General features: G+C 75.3%; 4 protein-coding genes across 4 annotated transcripts; 2 read left to right on the plus strand and 2 right to left on the minus strand.

Annotated features, from left to right (window-relative positions):
- Positions 1 to 109: 109 nt before the first annotated feature.
- On the plus strand, positions 110 to 1,752 carry CGREF1 (cell growth regulator with EF-hand domain 1). The gene is made up of 5 exons (XM_074929888.1): positions 110 to 206; positions 323 to 394; positions 908 to 978; positions 1,094 to 1,218; positions 1,306 to 1,752. Exons 1-5 carry the CDS (start codon positions 127 to 129, stop codon positions 1,750 to 1,752), a joined length of 795 nt encoding a protein of 264 aa, XP_074785989.1. The 5' UTR covers positions 110 to 126.
- A 184-nt stretch (positions 1,753 to 1,936) lies between these two features.
- KHK (ketohexokinase) lies at positions 1,937 to 4,862 on the minus strand. Its single transcript, XM_074895216.1, has 8 exons — positions 4,698 to 4,862; positions 4,513 to 4,629; positions 4,254 to 4,388; positions 3,731 to 3,803; positions 3,504 to 3,650; positions 2,858 to 2,946; positions 2,627 to 2,784; positions 1,937 to 2,119 (listed from the first exon to the last, which is right to left on the minus strand). Exons 1-8 carry the CDS (start codon positions 4,820 to 4,822, stop codon positions 2,034 to 2,036), a joined length of 930 nt encoding a protein of 309 aa, XP_074751317.1. The 5' UTR covers positions 4,823 to 4,862; the 3' UTR covers positions 1,937 to 2,033.
- Positions 4,863 to 7,970: 3,108 nt separating this feature from the next.
- On the minus strand, positions 7,971 to 14,265 carry EMILIN1 (elastin microfibril interfacer 1). The gene is made up of 8 exons (XM_074895211.1): positions 13,961 to 14,265; positions 12,308 to 12,433; positions 11,657 to 11,865; positions 9,821 to 11,584; positions 9,360 to 9,467; positions 9,217 to 9,234; positions 8,921 to 9,055; positions 7,971 to 8,506 (listed from the first exon to the last, which is right to left on the minus strand). The coding sequence occupies exons 1-8, from the start codon at positions 14,131 to 14,133 to the stop codon at positions 8,175 to 8,177; spliced, it is 2,865 nt and encodes a 954-aa protein (XP_074751312.1). The 5' UTR covers positions 14,134 to 14,265; the 3' UTR covers positions 7,971 to 8,174.
- A 1,688-nt stretch (positions 14,266 to 15,953) lies between these two features.
- OST4 (oligosaccharyltransferase complex subunit 4, non-catalytic) lies at positions 15,954 to 16,797 on the plus strand. Its single transcript, XM_074895221.1, has 2 exons — positions 15,954 to 16,082; positions 16,501 to 16,797. The coding sequence occupies exon 2, from the start codon at positions 16,502 to 16,504 to the stop codon at positions 16,613 to 16,615; it is 114 nt and encodes a 37-aa protein (XP_074751322.1). The 5' UTR covers positions 15,954 to 16,082; position 16,501; the 3' UTR covers positions 16,616 to 16,797.
- The last annotated feature ends 91 nt before the right edge of the window (positions 16,798 to 16,888 follow it).

Raw genomic sequence — 16,888 nt, forward strand, 5'->3', positions numbered from 1 at the left:
TTCCCACGCTCCCCCGGCCCCCCCCCCGTCCTCGCAGCGTGGCCGGGCGTGGCCCCCCCGCCCCGCCCCCCCAACCTAGGGGGCCCCCCCGGCCACTCTGGCCCCGTCGCAGCCCGGCGGCGCGGGATGAGGCACCCGCCGGTGGCCCTGGTGCTGCTCCTGGTGGTCCCGGCGGCGCGGGCCGCCCCCAAGGCTGGGGGGCACAGGTACGGGGGGGCCGCGGGTATGGATGGGCCGGGGGCACGGGGGTGGTACGGGGGGGCGTGGCGTGGTTCGGCTGCCCCCCACCCAGGATAACCCCCCCCCGCCCTGTCCTGGCCAGGCCTGAGCCCCCCGCGGCCGCGGGGCCGGATCCTGCCCCCGATCCGCTGAGCCCGGAGCTGCTGGCGCTGCCGTGAGTCGGGGGGCGCGGGGGGGCTGGGGAGAGTTCTAGGGTGGGGACACCCTGGGGGAGGCTGTGGGGCGGGTTGTGGGGCAGAGAAACCCTGGGACAGGCTGTGGGTCAGTGTGTGGGTCGGTGTGTGGGTCAGTGTGTGGGTCAGTGTGTGGGTCGGTCTGTGGGTCGGTGTGTGGGTCCGGCTGTGGGTCAGTGTGTGGGTCCGGCTGTGGGTCGGTGTGTGGGTCGGTGTGTGGGTCCGGCTGTGGGTCAGTGTGTGGGTCGGTCTGTGGGTCCGGCTGTGGGTCGGTGTGTGGGTCGGTGTGTGGGTCCGGATGTGGGTCGGTCTGTGGGTCGGTGTGTGGGTCCGGCTGTGGGTCGGTGTGTGGGTCCGGCTGTGGGTCGGTGTGTGGGTCAGTGTGTGGGTCGGTCTGTGGGTCGGTGTGTGGGTCCGGCTGTGGGTCGGTCTGTGGGTCCGGCTGTGGGTCGGTCTGTGGGTCCGGGGCAGTGTGTGCCCACCCCCGTCCCCAGGCTGCTGTGGGGCGCAGTGAGGAGCCTGGGGCCGCCGGCGCGGGACGCGGAGGCCATGACGCGGGAGCAGGGTAAGGCTGCACGGCGGGGGGGGGGGGGTGTCCGGGGGTCCCCCAGGGGCAAGGACACGGCCCCCCCATATACCCCGTGGCCCCCCCGTGCCCCATGGCCCCCCCCGCCCCACAGCCCTGCTCTACCTCTTCGTGCTGCACGACCACGACCGGAGCGGGAGCCTGGACGGGCTGGAGCTGCTGCGGCTGCTGGACGCGGTGCTGGCGCAGCGCGACGGGGGGCGGCCGGACCCCCATGAGGTGGGTCCCGCGAGAACGGCCCCTCGCACCCCCCCACCCCGCGGAACGCCCCCCCAGGCCGGACCCCAACCCGTCCCCGCCCCGCAGGTGGCCGCGCTGGTGGATCGAGCCCTGGAGCGGCAGGATCTGAGCGGGGACGGGCTGCTCGACCCCCCCGAGCTGCTGCTCCCACCCGGCCGCCGTCGGGGACCCCCGGGGCAGCGCGGGGGGGGCGCGGGGGCACCTGGGGGGCACCTGGGGATGAGGGGCCCAGGGCATGGCCCAGCAGAAGGGCAGGCAGCCCCCCGGGGTAAAGACCCCAACGCTAAACCCCCTGAGGGGGAGGGAGCCCCCGAAATTGAAGCCCCCGAGGGGGATGGAGCCCCTGAATTTGGAGCCCCCCCCGAGGGGGAAGCAGCCCCCGAAATTGGAACCCACGATGGGGAGGGAGCCCCCGAAATTGAAGCCCATGATGGGGAGGGAGCCCCCGACTTTGGAACCCCCCCCGAGGGGGAAGCAGCCCCGGTTCGGGGTGACTCTGGGGAGGGCGGGTAAGGTGATGGGGGGCTGTGGGGTGCAGTGTCCCGGCTCCTCGTGAGGGGGGGGGGGTCCCCGTGTTCTCCTCATCCCGCAGCAGGGCTGGGGGGGCCGGGGGGGGCCTGGACTGCGCGGTCACCCCTGTAACGCGTCGGGACAGAGAAATAGAGACGCTGCCGCTCGCCGGGGCCGTGGTCGGTGCGGGGGGGGGCCGGGCCCAGCCCGGGGGGGCGCGGAGGCAGCGGTGGGGCAGCGTGGGGGTTTATTGGCAGTGGGGGGGGTCGGGGGGGTCTCCCGGCTCAGACGATGCCGTCGAAGCCCTGGATCCCGCATTTCCTGCCGGCGATGCGGCAGCCGAAGGTGATGGCGTCCTGCAGGCTCCTGCCTGGGAACGGGCACCGCGTCGGGCCGTGGCCACGTGCGGCCACAACGGGAGCGGTTCCGCGGCCGTGCCCTGCCCTGGCTGGGGCCGTGCCCGTGCTGTGGCAGTTTTGTGGCCATGACGTGGCCGGGCCATGCCCTGGCTGGGGCTGTGCCCATAACGTGGCCGTGGCATGCTGTGGCCAGGCCCTGGCTGTGCCGTGGCCATGCCGTGGCTGTAATGTGGCCATGCCATGCCCTGGCTGTGCCCTGGCAGTTCCGTGGCCGTGCGGTGGCCATGCCATAGTAATTTTGTGGCCATAATGTGGCTGTGCCCTGGCTTGTTCTGTGGCCATGCCATGTCGTGGCTATGGCCATGCCCATAACGTGGCTGTGCCGTGGCTGTCCCACACCTGGCTCGTTCGGTGGCCATAACATGGCCGTGCCATGCCCTGGCTATGCCCGTGGCCGTGCCACCCTGTGGCCGCGCCCTGGCCGTGCCGTTCCATGGCCGCGCCGTGGCCGTGCCCACCTGCCGACAGCGCGAAGATGACGGCGGCGTTGAAGGTGTCCCCGGCCCCCAGCGTGTCCACCAGCGTCTCCGGGGGGAAGGCGTCCGAGTGCACCAGCTCCCCGTCCGGCCCCACGGCGTCGGCCCCCTCCTCAGCCCAGGCGCAGATCAGCGTGGCCCTGGGGGGCGAGGGGGTGGGTGCGGGGTGCGGCCGTGGGCCCCCCCACCCCGCCCTGACCTTGACCCCCGTACCCCGGCTGCACGCGGCCGCGCAGCCCCCGCAGCGCCTCGGGGGCCGACCGGTACCCGAAGTGCCGGGCCACGTCCTTGCTGATGAACACCTGGGGGCGAGGGGCTGGGTGGGGGGCGGCGCCCCCGACACCCCCCGACACCCCCGACGGGCGCACAGCTGCGCCCCCGCACCCCCACGGACCCCCCGACCCCAGATACACCCCCCACCCCCCCCCGTGACCCTCGGGCCCTGAACCCCCCCCCCCCCCAACTTCTGCCTCCCTGACCGCAAACCCCGCCCATGGCCAATAGCCACGCCCCCTCCACCCACACAGACCCCGCCCACCCCCTGTAGCCACACCCCATCTTAAACCCCGCCCCCTCCACAGACCCACCTGCCCATGGCTTGTTGTCCCACCCCCTCCAAACACGACCCCGCCCGTGGCCTGTAGCCCCGCCCCTCCAATCACAACCCATGACCTGTAGCCCCGCCCCCTGAACCTGATCCCGCCTGTGGCCTGTAGCCCCGCCCCCTCCGAGCATGACCCTGCCCGCGGGCAGTAGCCCCGCCCCCTCACAACCCGACCCCGCCCACGACTTGTAGCCCCGCCTCCAACCGCAGTCCCCGCCCCCTGCCCCACCCCCGCCCTTGGCCCCGCCCCCGCACCACGTGGCCCAGCCCCATCAGCCCCATCAGCTCCTCCCGGGGCTTCTCCAGCTCCACCGACATCCCGACGCGCTCCCCCGCCGGCCGGGCCCGGTTGTGCCGCTCCACCCGCCGCATCATGGCCGCCTGCTCTGCCCCGTTCCGCGCCTGCGGGCACCAACCGCCTGGCACCCCCCCACAACACGGGGGGGTCCCATCCTCCCCCCTCTTCCCAGTCCCGCTCCCACCTCCCAGTGGATCCACTTGTACTGGGACAGGTCGACCCGCTCGAAGTCACGGGCCGTCACGTCGGGCAGGTTCCTGCGGGGCGGGGGGGTCAGGCGGGGTGTGGGGACCCGGGTAACCCCCCCCCACTCCCGTGCCCGGCCAGGGGCGAAGGGCAGCACCGGGGGCTGGGCCCTGCCCGGGGCAGAGGTCGGGGGGGGGGGTTGGCACCACCCGGGTGAATCATTAACGGTGGCACAAGGGGACCCTGAGCCGGACCCAAAGGGCAGCGCGGCGGTGGCCGGGGAGGGGTCGGCGATGCCCGGTGGCCCCTTCCTCCCCCGCCGTGGCCGCTCTCCCGGCACCGGCGCAGCCCCGGGAGCGTCACACCGGGCAGCACCCAGGGTGTCCCCGCGGGGTTATGGGGAATCACCCAGCGTGGCACCGGGGGACCCTCCGTGGGGGGAACTGAGGCGACACCCCCGGGGTGCTGCGGGGGGAGGCGGCGAGGGTCCCGCCGGGTGACCGGGGCTGACACCCCCTTACGTGTCGTGGAGGACGATGGTCCGGGAGCCGGTGGCGGCGCTGACGAGGCAGCAGGCGCAGGGCACGTCCCCGCGGGGCTGCCAGGCCACGTGCGTCACGTCGACGCCCCGGCGCTGGAAATCCGCCGTGATGAACCTTGGGGGGGGGACGGACACAGGAAACGGGGTGACCGGGGGGAGGCCCCAGGCACCCGCCCCGTGATGGGGGCGGCCGGAGCGAAGCTGTCGGGGGGGGTTGGCCCCGTGACCCCCCCACTTACTCGGCGGCGTGGCCGGGGGCCAGCGAGCCCATGAAGGCGCAGGGGGCTCCCAGCAGCGCCAGCACCGTGCAGGAGTTGGAGGCGTTCCCGCCCCGCTGCCACCGCTGCGACACGCACCTGCAAGGCCAGGGCTGGGAGGAGGCGGCGGGGCCCGGGGCGCCGGTGGCGGTGGCGGGGGGCGGTACCTGGTGTCGGAGTCCTCGGCCGGGAAGGCCTCCACCGCGCTGACGATGTCCAGGCACACCAGCCCCACGCACAGGATCCGCTTCTCCCGCCCCGCTGCCGGCTCCCGCCGCGGCGACGCCGCCATGTCGAGCCCCGCTCCGGTTACCGGTACCGGCAGCGCCAGACCCGCCCCGGCCCTCAGGACACGCCCCCTCCCGCGCTGGGGCGCGGCCTATCAGAGCCCGGCAGGGGGCGGGGCGGGCGGCAGGGGGCGGGGCGAGGCGGGGAATTGTCACGGAGGCCACGCCCACTCGCGCCAGCACTCCCTCGGCGCCCCGCGCGCATGCGCAGAACCGCCGGGCAGGGCGCGCGCAGGGAGGGAGCCGGGGGGAGACCTTGTGCGTCACCCTCAGAGAGCGGCGGGGCCCCCCCCGGCCCCCGGCCCCCCATCCCCTTCGGCCCGTGCCCCCCCCGGTCGGGCTCAGCCCCTGTGGACGCGCAGGAGAAGCTGCTCCGTGTCCTGGGCCCCGCGGAGCGGTTTGGGGAGCCCCCCCTGCTGTGTGTGTGTCCCCCCCCGGGGGTGTCCGTGTGTCCCCCCCACCCCCCCGCCCCGCAGGGATTTCCTCGAGATCAGCCCCTTCTGCCCCCAGCAGCGGAGCCGCGAGTGTCCCCGGGACCCCCCCAAACCCCCGCGGGGGACCCCAGGGCAGCCCCCCCACACCCCCCCCCACCCCGGGTTTCTGCTGGGGGGGGGTCGGGGGGATGGGCAGGGCCTGTGGGGGGGCTGGGCCCACTGCCCCCCCCCCCCCCCCCGGCTCCTTCCCACCCCAGAAACGCGAGTGAGGTGGAAACGGCGGCGCTGGAGGAGGCCGAGGGGTCAGTGAGGGGTGGGTGAGGGATTATGGGATGGGGCGAGACAGGGATGGGGTGGGATGGAATATTATGGGATGGGATGAGGGTGGGATATTGCGGGATGGGATGCGGAGGGGACGGACTGCTATGGAGGGGGTGGGGGTGTCAGGCAGCAGCACCTCAGCCCTGGCCCAGCCCTGGCCCGGGGGCCCTGGGGTCCCGCTGGGTGTCACGGTGTCCCTGGGGTCGCTCTGGGTGCTGCGGCGTCCCCAGCGAGCAGTGGGGGGGCCCGGGCAGGGTGGGGGTGGGCACCCCCCATGGGGGGGGTGCTGCAAGGCCGCGGGCCCCACCCGCAGGGGTTGGGGGTCCCCGAGGCGCATGGTCCCGGGCACCGGCGGCTCGGCAGGGGCGAGGGGCGGAGCGCGGGACCCCCCTCACCCCCCCGGCTCCGGCACCCGGGACCGTCCTGCCGGTGCTGCACAGCCCAGTGTCCGTCCCAGTGCCCGTCACGGTCCCCATCCCAGTGCCCATCCCAGCTCCTACCCCTGTGCCCATCCTCATTCCTATCCCAGTGCCCATCCCAGTTCCCATCCCAGTTCCCATCCCAGTGCCCAATTCCAGTGCCCTTCCTGGTGCCCATCTCAGTGCCCATTCTCATTCCTATCCCAGTTCCCACCCCAGTTGCCATCCCAGTTTCCATCCCGGTTCCTATCCCAGTTCCCATCCTGGTTCCACCCATTCCCGTCCCGGTGCCCATCCCGGTGCCCGAGGCCCAGCTGCGGTGCCGGGAGCGTCTCTGGGGGGTGCGGGGGCAGCAGCGCGTGCGCACGGAGCGGGGGGGCTGCAGGGGGGCTGCGGGGGCACTGCAGGGTCAGGGGGCACCTCCCGAAGGTGCCGCCGATCCCTCCGGGCCCGCAGGTTTCCGGCACTCTCCGGCCGGGCAGCACCTGGACCCGCTGCTGGAGTCCGCTGGGGCGGCCTGGGGGCAACTGCGGGACGTGTACAGGGCCTGGGCGAGCGCGGGGCCGAGCCGAGCTGAGCCGAGCTGAGCTGAGCCGAGCTGAGCTGAACCGAGCTGAGCTGAGCCGAGCTGAGCTGAGCTGAGCCGAGCTGAGCCGAGCCGAGCCGAGCCGAGCCGAGCTGAGCTGAGCCGAGCTGAACTGAGCTGAACCGAGCTGAGCTGAGCCGAGCTGAGCTGAGCCGAGCCGAGCCAAGCCGAGCCGAGCTGAGCTGAGCCAAGCTGAGCCGAGCTGAGCCGAGCCGAGCTGAGCCGAGCTGAGCTGAGCCGAGCCGAGCTGAGCTGAGCCGAGCCGAGCTGAGCTGAGCCGAGCTGAGCTGAACCGAGCTGAGCTGAGCCGAGCTGAGCTGAGCCGAGCTGAGCTGAGCTGAGCCGAGCTGAGCTGAGCCGAGCCGAGCCGAGCCGAGCTGAGCTGAGCCGAGCTGAGCTGAGCTGAACCGAGCTGAGCTGAGCCGAGCTGAGCTGAGCTGAGCCGAGCTGAGCCGAGCCGAGCCGAGCCGAGCCGAGCTGAGCTGAGCCGAGCTGAGCTGAGCTGAACCGAGCTGAGCTGAGCCGAGCTGAGCTGAGCCGAGCCGAGCCAAGCCGAGCCGAGCTGAGCTGAGCCAAGCTGAGCCGAGCCGAGCCGAGCCGAGCTGAGCTGAGCTGAGCCGAGCTGAGCTGAGCCGAGCTGAGCTGAGCCGAGCCGAGCCGAGCCGAGCTGAGCTGAGCCGAGCTGAGCTGAGCTGAACCGAGCTGAGCTGAGCCGAGCTGAGCTGAGCCGAGCCGAGCCGAGCCGAGCTGAGCTGAGCCGAGCCAAGCTGAGCCGAGCTGAGCTGAGCCGAGCTGAGCCGAGCTGAGCCGAGCCGAGCTGAGCCGAGCTGAGCTGAGCCGAGCTGAGCCGAGCTGAGCCGAGCCGAGCTGAGCCGAGCCGAGCCGAGCTGAGCCGAGCTGAGCCGAGCTGAGCCGAGCCGAGTCGAGCTGAGCTGAGCCAAGCCGAGCGGAGCCGAGCCGAGCTGAGCTGTGCCATGCCAAGCCATGCCATGCTGTGCCGAGCCGTGCCAAGCCATGCCAATGACCTGTGGGTCATCGGGGGGGCTCGGGGTCGGGGGGAGCAGGAGGAGCCGGGTCTGACCCCCTGTGTGTGCCTCCCCCCCCCAATGGACCCCCCCCCTACATCAACTTCCAGTGTTTCTCAGTGGGCTGGACACCGGCGGAGGACGAGTTCTCGGGGTGGGACGAGGATTTCCGATGGCGGCGGGACCCCCCCGGGCCGGGCTGCCTGTGCCCCCCCACTTTGCCCTGCCCGGTGTCGGGGCGATGCCGGGGGCTGCCCGGTGCCCTCCGGGGTGTGTGTGGGGCAATAAATCGCGGGGTGCAGGAAGGAGCCGGAGCCGCGGGTACAAAACCCGGTGCCGCGTCTTTTATTTTGGGGGGGGGGACGACGAACAGTGAGGGGGGGGGGTGGGGAGGGGTCGGTGAGGGCGTGAGGCGTCGGGGGAGCGCAGGGGTGGGGGGGTGCTGATAAATAACGAGGCGGGGGGGTGTGGGGGGGGGTCCCGCCGGGGCTCGGGCCCCCCTGTGCCCCCCGGCTGGCCGGCAGCCCCGTGTCGGGGGGGTGGGTGGGGAGTGTGGGGGGGTCCCGGCGGTTTCAGGGCTCGTCGGTGTCGTAGAGCAGCGCCGCGCTGAAGACCGTGAGGGGCTCGTCGGGGGCGTGGGCCAGTCGCCCCGACACCAGGTCCACGCAGAGGGACTCGCCGGCGGCCAGCGGCAGCACCAGGCTGAAGACGCCGAGAGCGCCGGGGGGGGGCGGCAGCGCGACCCCCGGCTCCTTCTCCAGCCCCTCGGGCTGGAACCCGGCCGAGTCCAGGCGGGCGATGCCCTGGTTGGAGCGGGACAGCACCGCCTCCAGCGGCTCCCCCCGGTGCCCCGTCAGCACCGCGCTCACCACGTACCGCCCGCTCACCGGCGCCGTGAAGGTGCCTGCGGCGGGGGGGCGGCGCTGGGACGGGCTCGGCAGCCCCCGGGCAACAACCCCCGGGCAACAACCCCCCCGGGCAACAACACACACACACACACACCCCCCGGGCAACAACCCCCGGGCAACCCCCCCCCCGGGCAACAACACACACACACACCCCCCCCCGGGCAACAACCCCCCCCCCGGGCAACCCAGGGTCATGCGTCGCCCGTGACCACGCGGCCCCTCCCTGCCCCCCATCTCACCCTCATCCCACCCCCCGGCCCCAGTGCAGCCCCATGCCCCCCCCGGCTCCATCCTGCCCCGCATCCCGCCCCACAGCCCCATCCCACCTCTCAGCCCCCCTGCAGCCCCGTCCGACCCCCCCAGCCCCATGCCCCCCCCGGCTCCATGCCCCCCGCCCCGCGGTCACCCACCCGTCTCGGGGTCGTAGGCGCCGCCGTCGTTGAGCAGGACCTGGTCGAAGGGGACGGTGCCCGGCTCCGCGCGCTGGGTGCTCAGGGCGGCCGAGAAGGCGACGCGGGGCACGGAGCCGGGGGGCCCCACCTCGCCTGGGCACCGCGTCAGGACGGGGCGCCCCGGCCCCCCCGAGCCCCCATTCCTGCCCCTTTGCCGAGTCCGCACTCCCCTCCCCTAACCGTGTCCCCGCCCTCACCCCCCTCTCCCCTCGCCCCATCGCGCCCCCCCCAGCCCCCCCAGCCCCCGGCCCTACCTCTCTCTCCTGGCAGCCCTAGGAGGGAAGGGGAGGAGGGGGCTGCAGGGCCGGCGTGGGGCGGGACCCCCGGGCGCAGGGTCCGGCCGCGCCAGCGCTGCCCCACTGCAGGGGTTGGGGGGCAATGGGGGGCTGCTCCTTACCGGGGGGGCCCATGGGCCCTTGTTCTCCATCCTTGCCGGGGGGCCCGGCAGGGCCGGGGGGGCCCGTCTCACCCGTGGGGCCGGCGGGGCCGGGGGGGCCGGGGGGGCCTGGCGGGAGGAGGGGGTTGGAGCCGGCCTGGCCCCACAGCCCTTCCCTCGCCCCACAGCCCCCGCCCTGAGCCCCCACAGCTTGACCCCCACGTTCCCCCACCCCCATGTCCCCATGCCTTGACCCCCCACATCCCCACACACCGCACCCCACAGCCGGCCACCTCTTGCTGCCCCGCGTCCCCCCACCCCAACACCCCCAGGCCCCACATCTGTGTCCCCCCACCCCACACACCCCCCCGCCTCGCTCTCCGGTGACCCCACGCCCCGTTCCCCAAAGGCCCACATCCCCCCCCCGGCCCCGCCACCGCCCCCCAGCTCCCTCCCCGCGTCCCCCCGGCCCCCCCGCGCACCGGGCAGCTCTCTCTGGGCGACGCGGAGCAGCTCCCCGCGCAGGTGCTGCAGGCTGGCGTTGAGGGCTCCGATCCTGCGCGGGAGCTGGGCCTGCAGCGCCTTCTCCAGCAGCGCGGCCTGGGCGCCCGTCGTGCCGTTCAGCTCCCGCACCGCGACCCACAGCCCGGCCACGTGCCGGCTGAGCCCCTCGCGGACGCCCCGCAGCCCCCCCGCCACGGCCTCCAGCTGCTCGCAGACTCCCTCCAGTTTGGCCAGACGCGGCTCCAGCCCGGCCGGGCACCCCCCGGCCCTGGCCAGCTCCCGCGCCAGCCCCTCCAGCCGCTCCTCGCTCTCGGCTTGTCGCGCCGCCGCCGCCGCCGCCGCCTGGTCCAGCTCGGCCACGATGCGGTCGGTGAGGTCGCCCAGCTGGCGCTGCCGGGCGTCCTGCTGGTCCAGGGCGTCCTGCAGCCCCTGCACCGTGGCGTTCAGCCCCCCCAGGGACACCAGCGCCGCCGCCAGCTCCCCCCGCAGCCCCCGCAGCTCCGAGGGCGACGCGCCCCCAAAGACGCTGAACCCTTCCAGCGGCGGCTCCTCCGCCTCCGCGCCCGCGTCCGCCTCGGCCCGTGGCCGCTCCGGCTCCTGGGAGGGCGGCGGGGTGCAGGGCCGGGGGCAGGGGCCGCCGCTCGGCCCCCCCAGCTCAGCCTCCAGCCGCCCCGTCCGGTTGCGGAGCTGCGCCAGCTCCTCCGCCAGGGTCCCCCCCGCCGCCTCCAGCCGCCCCAGCGCCTCCCCCTGCGCCCCCAGCAGCTCCCGCAGCTCGCCCCCCTCCGCCCGCAGCCCCCGCAGGGTCCCGGCCAGCCCGTCCCCGCCGGCCCCCAGGGCCCGGAGCTGCCCCTCGGTGTCCTGCAGCCGCTGCTCCAGCTGCCGGAGGAGGGGCCCGGGCTGCCCGTCCTGCCCGTCCTGCCCGCCCGCCGTCGGCTCCGGGGCCGCGGGGCACGGCCGGCCGCAGCGGGCCAGCAGCCCCTCCAGCTGGGCCAGGCGTGCGCCGCGCTGCGCCCCGCTGGCCACCAGCCCCTCCACCGCCCGGCTCAGGTTGGCCAAACGCGCCGGCAGCCCCCCCTGACGCCCCTCCGGCTCGGGGGGCCACGGGCCGGCCCGCGAGGCGTTCAGCCGCCCCTCCAGCTCCGCGAGCCGCCGGGCCAGCACCGGGCCCTGCCCGCCCGGCCCCGCCACCGCCGCCGTGGGCAGCGCGTCCAGCCGCCGCTCCAGCTCGGCCAGGCGCCGGTGCAGGTCGTCCGGCGGGGCGGCGGCGGGGGCCAGGCGGCTGCTGAGGCTGCTGATGTGCCGCTGCACGGTCTCCACCGCCTCCCGGTTGCGCTGGTCCACCGAGCCCACCAGCTTCTCCAGCGCCCGCATGCGCTCCCGGTCCTCGGCCGCCTGCCGCCGCAGCCCCTCGGTGCCGGCCGCGCAGGCCGCGCACGTCTCCTGCAGCCGCCGCTCCAGCTCGCGCAGCGCCGCCTCCGACGCCGGGACCCTCGACGCCGTTCCCGGGCGCTCCCGGGCGCTTTCCTGCCGCTGCAGGCGACTCTCCAGCTCCTCCAGGCGCCGCTGGACGTGGCTCAGCGCCTCCCGCACCTCCGGGGCGGCCGCGTCGGCCGGTTGCTCGCCCTCGGCCCGGTGCGGGTGCTGCGCCGGCGGCTCCTGCCCGGCCCGCAGCTCCTCCAGCTGCTCGCTCAGCCGCCGCACTTGCTCCTCCAGCCGCCGCATCTTCTCCGCGTCCCCCCCGCCTGCGGCCGCACCTCAGGTGAGACGGGGATCTTACCCCCCCCAGCCCCGAGCCCCCGGCCAGCCGGCGCTACCTTCGCCCCCCAAGCCGCTGAGGGGGTTGCCGAAGCCGGAGAGCGTGGGGCGGCCGGGCCGGGGCCGGGGGTGCCCGGTGGGCTGGGGGGAGGCCGGCGCCGGCCCCTCGGTGCAGTCGTCGCCCGAGTAGCCCTGGCAGCAGCGCCAGGCCAGCTCCGACACCGTCCTCTGGGCCACCTTGTAGCGGGGCCGCAGGAAGCTGCGGTACCTGCGGGCAGAGGAGACCCTGCCGCAGCGGCGGGGGGGGGCACGGACCCCCCCGGCGGGCAAAGCGGGCGCAGCCCTGCCCGCACGTCGCTCCCTGCCCGCGCTCGGTCCCGTGCCCGGCGTCAGGCAGCGGCGAGTCGGGGTAAAACCAACCACCGGCCGCGGGCTGGGCCCCCCCGAGCCCGCGCTCAGACTCGCGCTCAACCGCCGGTGGCCTGGGGGGGGCTGCCAGGGGACTTGCCGGGGGGGGGCCGGTCACCCACCGCTTTAGGCCGCCGGGCTCTTGCGAAAAAATAAACATGACCCCGGGGTGGATAAACCCCGGCGGCGGCAGCGGGGGGACGGCGGCGGGGCCGCGGCTGGAGCCAGCTCTGAGCCTCCCCCCCCCCGGGGCACCCCCCCGCTCCCGGGGCTCCCCCCAGCCTCCCCCCGCCCGCACTCACGCCAGGACGCGGGGGCACTGGAGCTGCCCCCAGGCGCAGGGTTGGTAATCGGGCTTGACGAAGCTCTCGACGCCGTCCTCCACCACGCAGCTCACGCTGCGCGTCACCACGTAGGCGCACCAGTTCCTGCGGGAAGGGGTCAGGGCGCCCCCCGACACCCCCCCGCCCCCCCGCCCCCGGCACCCCCCACGCTCGCCCCACCGGCCCCACCGGTAGCAGCCGTTACGGCCCGGTGCCGCGGGGTTAATGGGCCGCATCCAGCCCTTTCACACACACCCCCCCGGCAGGAGCGGCCGCAGCCCCCGGCCATGGGGCAGCCCCGGTGGGGTCGGGGGCTCTGCCCGTGGGGCTCGGGGCGGCCAGGCAGGGTTTGGGGTCCCAGTGGACGGGTGCCCCACATCCTGCCCCGCGTGTCCCCGGTTCCCACCGTGGGGGCTCAACAACCCCACGGCTGCTGTGCCCCGGTGGGGCCACTGCCCCCCCCCCCACTGACAATGGACCCCGGCCCCACAGTGTGGGACCCCCAGCCCAGCCCCACAGGCTACAGGAACCCCCAGCCCCAAAGCCTGGGACCCCCAGCGCAGCCCCACAACCACAGGGACCCCCAGCCCCACACACAGGACCGTAACCCCACGGCGTGGGACCCCCAGCGCGGCCCCACAGGCCGCGGGGACCCCGGCGCAGCCTTATAAGGTCTGAGCCCGGAGCCCGGGGCTGAGCCCCATCCCCAGCACCCCCCGCCCCACACCCCGCGCCATGGGGAGCCTCTGGGGCCCCCCCGGACCCCCGCGGCGGGAGCTGGGCTGCGGTGGGGGCCCGCGGTGCCGCGGCTGGTTCCCGTCAAGCCCCGGCTGGATTCCAACTCCTCCCCGGGGGCCGCTGGGAATTCCTGCATCGACCGACGGGCCCCCCCCGCCTCCCCCTTCCCTTCCCCTTCCCTTCCCAGCCCCCCCCTCCTGCCGCAGCCCCCACCCGCGGGACCGGGGGACCCCCCGAGGCTGTGCTGGGGTCCCACCGCCCAGCGATGGGGATGGGACGGGGCAGGAGCTCTCCTGGAAGCGCAGGGCGGGGGGGGGGCAGCTCCCCGCGTGCCCCCCGCGCACAGGGAGGGGCCCCCGGGCCATGGGGATGGGTCTGGGTGACCCCCAAACTGTGGGGAGACCCTGCTGCGCCCCCAAAGCCGCAGGTGAGGGTTCAGCCACGTCCCTGCCCCAGCGCTGTGGGGCTGGGCTGGGGGTGTCCGACCCACGTCCCCCCTTTTCCAGGCAGCCCCACGCCGGCCGCCAGGTCCTGCCGCGCTCCCCGGGGCCGCCGTGGGGCCGCCGTGGGGCCGCCGCGGCAGGACCAGCCCCGGGATCCCCGGCACCGCGGCACACGAGGCTGCCGGCACCCGCGCCGGGGTCTCGCCCTGCCGGTTCCCGGCCCCACGTGCGGCTCCACGTGCGCCCACCCGGGGACGAGGCGCCTCGGGGGAGCCCCCGGCGCGGCGGCACCCGCCGCCCCTCGCGGCACGTGCCGGTGTCCGGCCGGTCCCGGGGGACCCCGCGGCGTCGGGGCGGGCGGCTGCACCCAGCTCCCCCCCTCCCTCCCTCCCCGGTGCTCCCGGGCCGCCCGGGTCCCCTCCCGGCACGTCCCGGTGGTCCCGGCTCCTACCTGTGCCGGCTGGCGGCCCGGGCAGCGCCGTGGGCCGCCGCGGGGCCCTGCGGGGCCGTGGCCTGGCCGTGGCCGAGCGGGGCGGCCCCCCCGGTGTAGAGGCTGTACCTGGGGGGGAAGTTGGCGGCCAGGGCCTGTGCGGCCAGGAGGCACGGCCAGAGCCAGGGGGCCATGGCGGGCGCGAGGCGGCGCGGCACGGCGCGGCACGGCCCAGCTGGGGAGCGCACGGCGCGTCCCGTCGCGGCTCCGTCCCTCCCGGCTCTGCGCGGCGAGCTCGGCTCGGCTCGGCTCGGCTCGGCGCACACGGCGGCTCTGCCCTCCCCTCGGCCGCGCCTCGGCCAGCCCCTCGCCGCCAGAGCCGCCCCGGCCCCGCTGCCCGTCGACGGGGTCCCCGGGGCCCCCCGCTTCCCGCCCGCCGCAGGGCCCCTCCGCCGGCCCGCGGCGCGCCCCGGCCTCCGCCGGGCACCGCGGCCCCCGCCGGCCCCCCGCCTCCGCCGCCCGCACATCTGCTTCTCGTTAGGCCGGGACGCCAGCGGGGACGGGAAGGAGGGACGGGGGAAGCCAGAGAGGCCGGGCAGGGGGCCAGGGGCCGCCGGCAGCCGGCGCGGCCGGTGCTACCGCCGCTCCCTCCGTGCGTGTCCCCCCCCGCGGGGCCGCCGGTTCACACGGTGCCCCCGCTCCTCCCGCCGCGGCCTCGCGCGTTCGCCCGGGCCCTCGCCCGCCGCCGCGGCCTCGCCGGGATCCCCCCGCGCACCCCGGCGGGGGCCACCGCCACGTCCCCGCGGCAGCGCCGGTGCCACGCGCTGGGTGCGGAGCTGGGGGGCTGCTGGGGGGCGGGGGGGCGGTGTGTGACCTCACGGCCACCCCCCCGTGACACCGGTGGCCTCCCCCGGAGCGGGCGGCGGTGACGTCACGGCCCGGTGGTGACATCACGCCCGGGCCCCAGCGCCGCGGTGACGCCACGGGCAGTGCGGGAACGGCGGGGGGAGCTGGGGGGGGCAGGACCCCCGGGAGGAGCCGCTGCCGGGACCCCCCCAGGCCTGGCCTGCCCCAGTCCCCACACACCCCAGTACGTCCCAGTGCATCCCGGTACATCCTAGTATGTCCCAAGATGCCTCAGTACACCCCAGTAAGCCCCAGTATGTCCCAGTATGCCCCAGTACATCCAGTTATGGCACAATACGCCCCAGTAGATCTCGCTGTGACCCAGTACATCCCAGTACACCCCAGTACATCCCTGCACAACCCAGTACGCCCCAGTACATTGCAATGCGCCCCGGTACACCCCAGTACATTCCACTTACCCCAGTACATCCCAGTACACCCCAGTATGCCCTAGTACATCTCAATGCACCCCAGTACGTCCCAGTATGCCCCAGTACATCCCAGTACACCCCAGTATGCCCTAGTACATCTCAATGTGCCCCAGTACGTCCCAGTATGCCCCAGTACATCCCAGTACACCCCAGTACGCCCCAGTACATCGCAATGCACCCCAGTAGATCCCAGTATGCCTCAGTACATCCCACTGTACCCCAGTAGATCCCAGTATGCCCCATTGCATCCCAGTACATCTTAGTACATCGCCATGCACCTCAGTACATCCCACTATACTCCAGTATGCCCCAGTACACCCCAGTACGCCCCAGCAGGCCCCCGTACGCTCCAGTACCCCCCAGTACATCCCAGTTCCCCCCAGTGCCCCGCGGGGCCCCACCCCAGTCGCTATAATTAGCTGCGGCCGCCCTGGGGCCGCCCGGCCCCGCCCCCTCGCCAAGCCCCGCCCCCGGCCCCGCCCCGCCCCCGCGCCCGGCCTTGTATGGAGACGGCGGCGGCCGGGAGGGGGCGGGGCCTGGACGGGGCGTTTCCCCAGGGCCGGGCTTGGCCCCGCCCCCCGCCCGAGGGCCTCAGGGTAGAGCCGGGCCGTGACGTCACCGCGGGCCTGGGGCCAGGGGCTGTGACGTCACCGCGCGCGGGAAGAGCCCTGCGGCGGCCCGGCCGCCGTGACGTCACGTGACATCGCCTGTACCCGCCGAGGCCCCGCCCCCTCCCGTCGTTCCCTGCGGCCACCGGAAGTGGCGCGAGGCGGAGGGAGACGTGGCGGCGGCGGCACCGGCAGCGCGTGAGCGGCGGGGGGGGGGCGGAGTGTGTGTGTCTGCCCCGCCCGGGGGTCCCGGCACGGGGGGGGGGCCCGGGGAGGCCCGGGGGGGCGGTAACGGGGGGCCCTGCCCCGCTGAGGGCCCCGTGGCGGGGGCCGGGGTCCTGCCGCGGCGGCCCCGGGCGGCAGTACGGGCCCCTGGGGGAGGCCGGGGCGGGGCGGGGGGGCCGCGGGGGCTCTGCCCCGCTGGGGGCCCCACGGGGGGGTCGGCAGTCGGTCCCGGGGCCTGCCCCGCCCGGGGGGGGGCCCGTCGCGGCCCGTGGGGGCGGGTAACGGGGGGCTCTGCCCCTCGCCGTGGGGCCGTCGGGGTCCTGCCGCGGGGGTCCCGGGATGGGGGGAGGCTCCCGGGCGGGGGTGTCATCCCGCGTGCGTGTCCCCCCAGGATGATCACGGACGTGCAGCTCGCCATCTTCGCCAACATGCTGGGGGTCTCGCTCTTCCTCCTCGTCGTCCTCTACCACTACGTGGCCGTCAACAACCCCAAGAAGCAGGAGTGAGGGGGGGGTGCCCCTGTCCCCCCCCCGCGCCGTGACGTCACCAGGAGCGAGGCCCCCGCCATGACGTCAGAGGAGTGAGGCCTGTGCCGTGGGATGATGTCACGGCCCCCCCCCCGCAGGGCCCCATCCCGGCGCGTCCCGGACGGATTGGAGCGGTGACACGATTAAGACCAAAAACCGTGTTGATGTAAAAAACAAAAAAAAATTAACAAAAAAATTTCTCCTCCCACCGTGTCCCTCCGCCGGTCCTGCGGGAAGGGGGGGAGCTGGGAC

Source organism: Athene noctua, chromosome 1 (assembly GCF_965140245.1).
Source record: "Athene noctua chromosome 1, bAthNoc1.hap1.1, whole genome shotgun sequence".
Taxonomy (NCBI): Eukaryota; Metazoa; Chordata; class Aves; order Strigiformes; family Strigidae; genus Athene; species Athene noctua.

What these genes read in the sequence shown, in the direction of transcription:
- OST4 (XM_074895221.1), top strand. Translation starts at nt 16,502, where the DNA reads ATGATCACGGACGTGCAGCTCGCCATCTTCGCCAACATGCTGGGGGTC.
- EMILIN1 (XM_074895211.1), bottom strand. Translation starts at nt 14,133, where the DNA reads ATGGCCCCCTGGCTCTGGCCGTGCCTCCTGGCCGCACAGGCCCTGGCC. An exon ending in CGCCCAGAGAGAGCTGCCCG is followed by an intron (nt 9,468 to 9,820) that starts GTGCGCGGGGGG and finishes TCCTCCCGCCAG; the next exon opens with GCCCCCCCGGCCCCCCCGGC. An exon ending in CGCCTACGACCCCGAGACGG is followed by an intron (nt 8,507 to 8,920) that starts GTGGGTGACCGC and finishes CCCCCGCCGCAG; the next exon opens with GCACCTTCACGGCGCCGGTG.
- KHK (XM_074895216.1), bottom strand. Translation starts at nt 4,822, where the DNA reads ATGGCGGCGTCGCCGCGGCGGGAGCCGGCAGCGGGGCGGGAGAAGCGG. An exon ending in ACCATCGTCCTCCACGACAC is followed by an intron (nt 3,804 to 4,253) that starts GTAAGGGGGTGT and finishes CCCGCCCCGCAG; the next exon opens with GAACCTGCCCGACGTGACGG. An exon ending in CGCGGCCGCGTGCAGCCGGG is followed by an intron (nt 2,785 to 2,857) that starts GTACGGGGGTCA and finishes CTCGCCCCCCAG; the next exon opens with GGCCACGCTGATCTGCGCCT.
- CGREF1 (XM_074929888.1), top strand. Translation starts at nt 127, where the DNA reads ATGAGGCACCCGCCGGTGGCCCTGGTGCTGCTCCTGGTGGTCCCGGCG. An exon ending in CCCAAGGCTGGGGGGCACAG is followed by an intron (nt 207 to 322) that starts GTACGGGGGGGC and finishes TGTCCTGGCCAG; the next exon opens with GCCTGAGCCCCCCGCGGCCG. An exon ending in GGCCATGACGCGGGAGCAGG is followed by an intron (nt 979 to 1,093) that starts GTAAGGCTGCAC and finishes CCCGCCCCACAG; the next exon opens with CCCTGCTCTACCTCTTCGTG.